We start from the raw sequence: 10,308 nt of genomic DNA, 5'->3' as shown, positions 1-10,308 counted from the left end.
AGTGACTGAATGGGTGAGTGGGTGAGTGAGTGGGTGAATGAGTGAGTTGGTGAGTGAGTGGGTGAGTTGGTGAGTGAGTTGGTGAGTGAGTTGGTGAGTGACTGAATGGGTGAGTGGGTGAGTGAGTGGGTGAATGAGTGAGTTGGTGAGTGAGTGGGTGAGTTGGTGAGTGAGTTGGTGAGTGAGTTGGTGAGTGAGTTGGTGAGTGACTGAATGGGTGAGTGGGTGAGTGAGTGGGTGAATGAGTGAGTTGGTGAGTGAGTGGGTGGAGTTGGTGAGTGAGTTGGTGAGTGAGTTGGTGAGTGAGTTGGTGAGTGACTGAATGGGTGAGTGGGTGAGTGAGTGGGTGAATGAGTGAGTTGGTGAGTGAGTGGGTGAGTTGGTGAGTGAGTTGGTGAGTGAGTTGGTGAGTGAGTTGGTGAGTGAGTTGGTGAGTGAGTGGGTGAATGAGTTGGTGAGTGAGTTGGTGAGTGAGTTGGTGAGTGAGTTGGTGAGTGACTGAATGGGTGAGTGAGTTGGTGAGTTGGTGAGTGAGTGACTGAGTGAGTTGGTGAGTGAGTTGGTGAGTTGGTGAGTGAGTTGGTGAGTGAGTTGGTGAGTGAGTTGTGAGTGAGTTGGTGAGTGAGTGGGTGAGTGAGTGGGTGAGTGAGTTGGTGAGTTGGTGAGTGAGTTGGTGAGTTGGTGAGTGACTGAATGGGTGAGTGAGTGGGTGAGCGAGTTTGGTGAGTGAGTTGGTGAGTGAGTTGGTGAGTGAGTTGGTGAGTGGGTGAGTGAGCTGGTGAGTGAGTTGGGTGAGTGAGTTGGTGAGTGAGTGAGTTGGTGAGTTGGTGAGTGAGTTGGTGAGTGAGTTGGTGAGTGAGTTGGTGAGTGAGTTGGTGAGTGAGTTGGTGAGTGAGTTGGTGAGTGAGTTGGTGAGTTGGTGAGTGAGTTGGTGAGTGAGTGGGTGAGTGAGTTGGTGAGTGAGTTGGTGAGTGAGTTGGTGAGTGAGTTGGTGAGTGAGTGAGTGGGTGAGTTGGTGAGTGAGTTGGTGAGTGAGTTGGTGAGTGAGTGGGTGAGTGAGTGGGTGAGTTGGTGAGTGAGTTGGTGAGTGAGTTGGTGAGTTGGTGAGTGAGTGGGTGGGTGAGTTGGTGAGTTGGTGAGTGAGTGGGTGAGTGAGTTGGTGAGTTGGTGAGTGAGTTGGTGAGTTGGTGAGTGACTGAATGGGTGAGTGAGTGGGTGAGTGACTTTGGTGAGTGAGTTGGTGAGTGAGTTGGTGAGTGAGTTGGTGAGTGAGTTGGTGAGTGAGTTGGTGTGTTGGTGAGTGAGTTGGTGAGTGTGGTGTGTGGGTGAGTGGGTGAGGTGAGGTGGTGAGTGAGTTGGTGAGTGAGTTGGTGAGTGAGTGACTGAGTGAGTTGGTGAGTGAGTTGGTGAGTGAGTTGGTGAGTGAGTTGGTGAGTGAGTTGGTGAGTGAGTTGGTGAGTGAGTGGGTGAGTGAGTTGGTGAGTGAGTTGGTGAGTGAGTTGGTGAGTGAGTTGGTGAGTGAGTTGGTGAGTGAGTGAGTGGGTGAGTGAGTTGGTGAGTGAGTTGGTGAGTGAGTTGGTGAGTGAGTTGGTGAGTGAGTGGGTGAGTGAGTTGGTGAGTGAGTTGGTGAGTGAGTGGGTGAGTGAGTTGGTGAGTTGGTGAGTGAGTTGGTGAGTGAGTTGGTGAGTGAGTGGGTGAGTGAGTTGGTGAGTGAGTGGGTGAGTGAGTTGTGAGTGAGTGAGTTGGTGAGTTGGTGAGTGAGTTGGTGAGTGAGTTGGTGAGTGAGTTGGTGAGTGAGTTGGTGAGTGAGTTGGTGATTGAGTGAGTTGGTGAGTGAGTTGGTGAGTGAGTTGGTGGTGAGTTGGTGAGTGAGTTGGTGAGTTGGTGAGTGAGTTGGTGAGTGAGTTGGTGAGTGAGTTGGTGAGTGAGTTGGTGAGTGAGTTGGTGAGTGAGTTGGTGAGTGAGTGGGTGAGTGAGTTGGTGAGTGAGTGGGTGAGTGAGTTGGTGAGTGAGTGGAGTTGGTGAGGTGGTGAGTGAGTTGGTGAGTGAGTTGGTGAGTGAGTTGGTGAGTGAGTTGGTGAGTGAGTTGGTGAGTGAGTGAGTGGGTGAGTGAGTGGGTGAGTGAGTGGGTGAGTGAGTGAGTTGGTGAGTGAGTTGGTGAGTGAGTTGGTGAGTGAGTTGGTGAGTTGGTGAGTGAGTTGGTGAGTGAGTTGGTGAGTGAGTTGGTGAGTGAGTTGGTGAGTGAGTTGGTGAGTGAGTTGGTGAGTGAGTTGGTGAGTGAGTTGGTGAGTTGGTGAGTGAGTTGGTGAGTGAGTTGGTGAGTGAGTTGGTGAGTGAGTTGGTGAGTGAGTTGGTGAGTGAGTGAGTTGGTGAGTTGGTGAGTGAGTTGGTGAGTGAGTTGGTGAGTGAGTTGGTGAGTGAGTTGGTGAGTGAGTTGGTGAGTGAGTTGGTGAGTGAGTTGGTGAGTGAGTTGGTGAGTTGGTGAGGTGAGTTGGTGAGTGAGGGTGAGTGAGTTGGTGAGTGAGTTGGTGAGTGAGTTGGTGAGTGAGTTGGTGAGTGAGTGGGTGAGTGAGTTGGTGAGTGAGTGGGTGAATGAGTGAGTTGGTGAGTTGGTGAGTGAGTTGGTGAGTGAGTTGGTGAGTGAGTTGGTGAGTTGGTGAGTGAGTTGGTGAGTGAGTTGGTGAGTTGGTGAGTGAGTTGGTGAGTTGGTGAGTGAGTTGGTGAGTGAGTTGGTGAGTGAGTTGGTGAGTTGGTGAGTGAGTTGGTGAGTTGGTGAGTGAGTTGGTGAGTTGGTGAGTGAGTTGGTGAGTGAGTTGGTGAGTGAGTTGGTGAGTGAGTTGGTGAGTGAGTGAGTTGGTGAGTGAGTGAGTTGGTGAGTGAGTTGGTGAGTGAGTTGGTGAGTGAGTTGGTGAGTGATGTGGTGAGTGAGTTGGTGAGTGAGTTGGTGAGTGAGTTGGTGAGTTGGTGAGTGAGTTGGTGAGTGAGTTGGTGAGTGAGTGGGTGAGTGAGTGAGTGGTGAGTGAGTTGGTGAGTGAGTGGGTGAATGAGTGAGTTGGTGAGTGAGTTGGTGAGTGAGTTGGTGAGTGAGTTGGTGAGTGAGTTGGTGAGTGAGTTGGTGAGTGAGTTGGTGAGTGAGTTGGTGAGTGAGTGAGTTGGTGAGTGAGTTGGTGAGTGAGTTGGTGAGTGAGTTGGTGAGTTGGTGAGTGAGTTGGTGAGTGAGTTGGTGAGTGAGTGGGTGAGTGAGTGAGTTGGTGAGTGAGTGTGGTGAGTGAGTGGGTGAGTGAGTGAGTTGGTGAGTGAGTTGGTGAGTGAGTTGGTGAGTGAGTTGGTGAGTGAGTTGGTGAGTGAGTGGTGAGTGAGTTGGTGAGTTGGTGAGTGAGTTGGTGAGTGAGTTGGTGAGTGAGTTGGTGAGTGAGTGGGTGAGTGAGTTGGTGAGTGAGTGAGTTGGTGAGTGAGTTGGTGAGTGAGTTGGTGAGTGAGTTGGTGAGTGAGTGAGTTGGTGAGTGAGTTGGTGAGTGAGTGAGTTGGTGAGTGAGTTGGTGAGTGAGTGGGTGAGTGAGTTGGTGAGTGAGTTGGTGAGTGAGTTGGTGAGTGAGTTGGTGAGTGAGTTGGTGAGTGAGTTGGTGAGTGAGTTGGTGAGTGAGTTGGTGAGTGAGTTGGTGAGTGAGTTGGTGAGTGAGTTGGTGAGTGAGTTGGTGAGTGAGTTGGTGAGTGAGTTGGTGAGTGAGTTGGTGAGTGAGTTGGTGAGTGAGTTGGTGAGTTGGTGAGTGAGTTGGTGAGTGAGTTGGTGAGTGACTGAGTGAGTTGGTGAGTGAGTTGGTGAGGTTGGTGAGTGAGGTGGGTGAGTGAGTTGGTGAGTGAGTTGGTGAGTGAGTGGGTGAGTGAGTTGGTGAGTGAGTTGGTGAGTGAGTTGGTGAGTGACTGAGTGAGTGGGTGAGTGAGTTGGTGAGTGAGTTGGTGAGTTGGTGAGTGAGTTGGTGAGTGAGTTGGTGAGTGAGTTGGTGAGTGAGTTGGTGAGTGAGTTGGTGAGTGAGTTGGTGAGTGAGTTGGTGAGTGAGTTGGTGAGTGACTGAGTGAGTGGGTGAGTGAGTTGGTGAGTGAGTTGGTGAGTTGGTGAGTGAGTTGGTGAGTGAGTTGGTGAGTGAGTTGGTGAGGAGTTGGTGAGTGAGTTGGTGAGTGAGTTGGTGAGTGAGTTGGTGAGTGAGTTGGTGAGTGAGTTGGTGAGTGAGTTGGTGAGTGAGTTGGTGAGTGAGTTGGTGAGTGAGTTGGTGAGTGAGTTGGTGAGTGAGTTGGTGAGTGAGTTGGTGAGTGAGTTGGTGAGTGAGTTGGTGAGTTGGTGAGTGGGTGAGTGAGTGGGTGAGTGAGTTGGTGAGTTGGTGAGTGAGTTGGTGAGTGAGTTGGTGAGTGAGTTGGTGAGTTGGTGAGTGAGTTGGTGAGTGAGTGGGTGAGTGAGTTGGTGAGTGAGTGGGTGAATGAGTGAGTTGGTGAGTTGGTGAGTTGGTGAGTGAGTTGGTGAGTGAGTTGGTGAGTGAGTGGGTGAGTGAGTGGGTGAGTGAGTTGGTGAGTGAGTTGGTGAGTGAGTTGGTGAGTGAGTTGGTGAGTGAGTGAGTTGGGTGAGTGAGTTGGTGAGTGATGTCGCTCACCTCGCCACCATCACAGTGTACGTGGCATTGCTAGGGGCACCGGTCAGCGGTTGCCATGACAACACGGTGCTCGAAGTTGTACGAGCTCATCTCGATGTGGGATGCTGGGAGGAGTTCCACACGGTCTGTTACAAAGACAAAGGTCCCCCGTGTAGCCTCGACAGACTGTAGGGGCAAGTGCTGTTAGCGAGCACCTATCAAGGCCGGTAACCACCACCACGCCCGACCGCCTTTGTCTCTCCCCCAGTGCCAGCGATGTTCACTACACTGCTACGCTGGTACACCAGCTACACCAGGTACTCATTTGAGGCTGAGTCGACCTAGGGGAGGCCCGGGACCGGTTGCGTTTCTGCTGGGTTTGTGTAGCGCTAACCACTGCACCACCGCTCCTCACATATACTGACACACAGTGGTGGTGGTGGTGATGGTGGTGATGGTGATGATGGTGGTGGTGATTGTGGTGGTGGTGGTGATGGTGGTGATGGTGATGATGGTGGTGGTGATTGTGGTGGTGGTGGTGATGGTGGTGGTGGTGATGGTGGTGGTGATTGTGGTGGTGGTGGTGGTGGTGATGGTGGTGGTGATGGTGGTGATGGTGGTGGTGGTGGTGATGATGGTGGTGGTGGTGGTGGTGATGGTGGTGGTGGTGGTGGTGATGGTGGTGGTGATGATGGTGGTGGTGGTGGTGATGGTGGTGGTGATGGTGGTGGTGGTGGTGATGGTGGTGGTGGTGATGGTGGTGGTGGTGGTGATGGTGGTGGTGGTGATGGTGGTGATGGTGGTGGTGGTGGTGATGGTGGTGATGGTGGTGGTGGTGATGGTGGTGGTGGTGGTTAAGGTGGTGGTGGTGGTGATGGTGGTGGTGTTGGTGGTGGTGATGGTGGTGGTGGTGATGGTGATGGTGGTGGTGATGGTGGTGATGGTGGTGGTGGTGATGGTGGTGGTGGTGGTGATGGTGGTGGTGATGGTGGTGGTGGTGGTGATGGTGGTGATGGTGGTGGTGGTGATGGTGGTGGTGGTGGTTAAGGTGGTGGTGGTGATGGTGGTGGTGTTGGTGGTGGTGATGGTGGTGGTGGTGATGGTGATGGTGGTGGTGATGGTGGTGATGGTATGGTGGTGGTGGTGGTGATGGTGGTGGTGGTGGTGGTGATGGTGGTGATGGTGGTGGTGGTGATGGTGGTGGTGGTGGTGATGGTGGTGGTGATGGTGGTGGTGGTGATGGTGGTGATGGTGGTGGTGATGGTGGTGGTGATGGTGGTGGTGATGGTGGTGATGGTGGTGATGGTGGTGGTGGTGGTGATGGTGGTGGTGATGGTGGTGGTGATGGTGGTGGTGATGGTGATGGTGGTGATGGTGGTGGTGGTGATGGTGGTGGTGGTGATGGTGGTGGTGATGGTGGTGGTGATGGTGATGGTGGTGGTGATGGTGGTGGTGATGGTGGTGGTGGTGGTGGTGATGGTGGTGATGGTGGTGGTGATGGTGGTGGTGGTGATGGTGGTGGTGATGGTTGGTGGTGATGGTGGTGGTGGTGGTGATGGTGGTGGTGGTGATGGTGGTGGTGGTGATGGTGGTGGTGGTGATGGTGGTGGTGGTGGTGATGGTGGTGGTGGTGATGGTGGTGGTGATGGTGGTGATGGTGGTGGTGATGGTGGTGGTGGTGATGGTGGTGGTGGTGGTGGTGATGGTGGTGGTGATGGTGGTGGTGATGGTGGTGGTGATGGTGATGGTGGTGATGGTGATGGTGGTGATGGTGGTGGTGGTGATGGTGGTGGTGGTGATGGTGGTGGTGATGGTGGTGGTGGTGGTGGTGGTGGGGTGATGGTGGTGGTGATGGTGGTGGTGGTGATGGTGGTGGTGATGGTGATGGTGGTGGTGATGGTGGTGATGGTGGTGGTGATGGTGGTGGTGATGGTGGTGGTGATGGTGGTGGTGATGGTGGTGGTGGTGGTGATGGTGGTGGTGGTGATGGTGGTGGTGGTGATGGTGGTGGTGGTGATGGTGGTGGTGGTGGTGGTGGTGGTGGTGGTGAGGGTGGTGGTGATGGTGGTGGTGATGGTGGTGGTGGTGATGGTGGTTGTGATGGTGGTGGTGGTGGTGATGGTGGTGGTGATGGTGGTGGTGATGGTGGTGGTGATGGTGGTGGTGATGGTGGTGGTGATGATGGTAGTGATGGTGGTGGTGGTGATGGTGGTGATGGTGGTGATGGTGGTGATGATGGTGGTGGTGGTGATGGTGGTGGTGGTGGTGATGATGGTGGTGGTGGTGGTGATGGTGATGGTGGTGGTGATGGTGGTGGTGATGGTGGTGGTGGTGGTGATGGTGATGATGGTGGTGGTGGTGATGGTGGTGGTGGTGGTGGTGATGGTGGTGGTGGTGATGGTGGTGGTGATGGTGGTGGTGGTGGTGGTGATGGTGGTGGTGGTGGTGGTGGTGATGGTGGTGATGGTGGTGGTGATGGTGGTGGTGGTGATGGTGGTGGTGGTGGTGGTGATGGTGGTGGTGATGGTGGTGGTGATGGGGTGGTGATGGTGATGGTGGTGATGGTGGTGGTGGTGATGGTGGTGGTGGTGGTGGTGATGGTGGTGGTGGTGATGGTGGTGGTGATGGTGGTGGTGATGGTGATGGTGGTGATGGTGGTGGTGATGGTGGTGGTGGTGGTGATGGTGGTGTTGGTGGTGGTGATGGTGGTGGTGGTGGTGGTGATGGTGGTGGTGGTGGTGATGGTGGTGGTGATGGTGGTGGTGATGGTGGTGGTGATGGTGGTGATGTGGTGGTGGTGGTGATGGTGGTAGTGGTGATGGTGGTGGTGGTGGTGATGGTGGTGGTGGTGATGGTGGTGGTGATGGTGGTGGTGATGGTGGTGGTGATGGTGGTGGTGGTGATGGTGGTGGTTGATGATGGTGGTGGTGATTATGATGATGGTGGTAGTGATGATGGTGGTGATTATGATGATGGTGGTAGTGATGATGATAGTGATGATGATAGTGATGATGGTAGTGATGATGATGATGGTAGTAATGATGATGGTAGTAATGATGATAGTGATGATGGTAGTGATGATGATGATGATGATAGTGATGATGATGATTATGATGATGGTAGTGATGGTGATGATGGTAGTGATGGTGGTGGTGAGGATGATAGTGATGGTTGTGGATGGTGATGATAGTGATGATGATGATAGTGATGATGATGATAGTGATGGTGGTGGTGATGATGGTGATGATGATGGTAGTGATGGTGGTGGTGGTGATGATGGTAGTGATAGTGATGATGGTGATGATGATGGTGGTGATGATGGTAGTGATTGTGGTGATAATGATGATAGTGATAGTGATGGTGGTGATGATAATGGTAGTGATGGTGATGATGGTGATGATGATGATGGTGGTGATGCTAGTGATGATGATGATAGTGATGTGGTAATGATGATGGTGATGATGATGGTAGTGATGGTGGTGATGCTAGTGATGATGATAGTGAGTGATGGTGGTGATGATGATGGCAGTGATAGTGATGATGGTGATGATGATGCTAGTGATGATGATAGTGATGGTGGTAATGATGATGGTGATGATGATGGTAGTGATCGTGGTGATAAATGATGATAGTGATGGTGGTGATGATGATGATGGATGATGATGATGGTGATGATGGTGATGATGGTGGTGGATGCTAGTGATGATGATAGTGATGGTGGTATTAATGATGGTGATGATGATGTAGTGATGGTGATGATGATGATGGTGGTGGTGATGCTAGTGATGATGATGATAGTGATAGTGATGATGGTGATGATGATGCTAGTGATGATGATGATGATGAGAGTGTTGGTGGTAATGATGATAGTGATGATGATGGTAATGATCGTGGTGATGATGGTAATGATCGTGGTGATGATGATGATAGTGATGATGATGGTAGTGATGGTGATGATGATAGTGATGGTTTGTAATGATGATAGTGATGATGATGGTAATGATCGTGGTGATGGTGATGCTAGTGATGATGATGGTGGTGATGATGATGGCAGTGATAGTGATGATGGTGATGATGGTGATGCTAGTGATGATGATGATGATGCTAGTGATGATGATGGTGGTGATGATGATGGCAGTGATAATGATGATGGTGATGATGATGATGCTAGTGATGATGATGATGGTAGTGATAGTGATGGTGGTGATGATGATGGCAGTGATAGTGATGATGGTGATGATGATGATGCTAGTGATGATGATGATAGTGATGGTTTGTAATGATGATGGTGATGATGATGATGATAGTGATCGTTGTGACGATGAACACGGTGATGATAATGGTGATGATGATGATGGTAGTGATGGTGATGATGATAGTGATGGTGGTAATGATGATAGTGATGATGGTAGTGATGGTGACGACGATGACGGCGATGATGATAGTGATGATGATGGTGATGATGATGTGTGATGATGATGATAGTGATGGTGGTAATGATGATAGTGATGATGATGGTGGTAGTGATGGTGACGATGAAGACGATGATGATAGTGATGATGATGATGATGGTAGTGATCGTGGCGACGATGAAGACGACGATGATGATAGTGATGATGATGATGGTGGTAGTGATGGTGATGATGATAGTGATGGTGGTTAATGATGAGAGTGATGATGGTAGTGATGTGACGATGATGATAGTGATGATGATGATGGTAGTGATGGTGGTGCTGATGATGGTAGTGATGATGATGATGATGATGAGAGTGATGGTGGTAATGATGATAGTGATGATGATGGTAGTGATGATGATGGTGATGATGATGGTAGTGATGATGATGATAGTGATGGTGGTAATGATAGTGATGATGATGGTAGTGATGTGTGACGATGACGACGGCGATGATAGTGGTGATGATGATGATGGTGGTTGTGATGGTAACGACGTGGCCCATCGCTTGTACCTGAGCTAACATCGGAGCAAGCAAGGCCCGAAACGGTAGATGTGTGAAGGAGGAGGTGATGGAGCAGGAGGAGGTGATGGAGGAGGTGACGGAGGGCCTTCGTCGAGTTGGCGGTGAAGCCACGGTGAGGTTTTGGACGACTTGAGGCCCACCCGAACGTCCATTTCACCTCCTCACCGCCTCACCTCCTCACCAATTCACCTCCTCACCTCCTCACCACTGCGGACAGGAAGGTTTTGACTTAAAACGTTGCCTAACTGCACGAATCCACGCTGTCCTGACCCTACGTGGCAAAGTCTCGCAGATGGAAAAATTAAGAACTCATAGAGATGACGTTGATTAAAATGAAAATAATAATCTAAGTAAAGTGAATATAAATAAAGTTCATAAATAATAGGAATGGAGTGAGTACACGTAATAGACACATAGTGAATACAAATATTAGAAATATATTGAATATCAATAATACAATAAATATTAATAAAGTGAATACAAATAAGGAAAATAAAAATTGAAATGAGACACACACAGACACACACACACAGACACACACACAGACACACACACACACAGACACACACACAGACACACACACACAGACACACACACAGACACACACACACACAGACACACACAGACACACACACAGACACACACACAGACACACACACACAGACACACACATACACACACACACACAGACACACACACACAGACAC

At 50.8% G+C, this 10,308-nt stretch overlaps 1 protein-coding gene across 1 annotated transcript in view; it reads right to left on the bottom strand.

Annotated features, from left to right (window-relative positions):
* The window catches only part of LOC142906994 (uncharacterized), a 20,496-nt gene extending 10,875 nt beyond the window's left edge, over window positions 1-9,621 (bottom strand). The window contains exons 1-2 of the mRNA XM_076055888.1: window positions 9,590-9,621; window positions 4,644-4,768 (exon numbers count right to left, since the gene is read on the bottom strand). Of these exons, the coding sequence (XP_075912003.1) occupies window positions 4,644-4,654 (11 nt within the window). The 5' untranslated portion in view covers window positions 4,655-4,768; window positions 9,590-9,621. The remainder of the gene's footprint in view (window positions 1-4,643; window positions 4,769-9,589) is intronic.
* Window positions 9,622-10,308: the final 687 nt, after the last annotated feature.

The sequence above is a fragment of the Petromyzon marinus genome, chromosome 73 (genome assembly GCF_048934315.1).
Source record: "Petromyzon marinus isolate PM22_M1 ecotype Great Lakes invasive population chromosome 73, UKy_Petmar_22M1.pri1.0, whole genome shotgun sequence".
NCBI classification, from domain to species: domain Eukaryota; kingdom Metazoa; phylum Chordata; class Hyperoartia; order Petromyzontiformes; family Petromyzontidae; genus Petromyzon; species Petromyzon marinus.
This window is presented reverse-complemented; position numbering and strand designations above follow the sequence as displayed.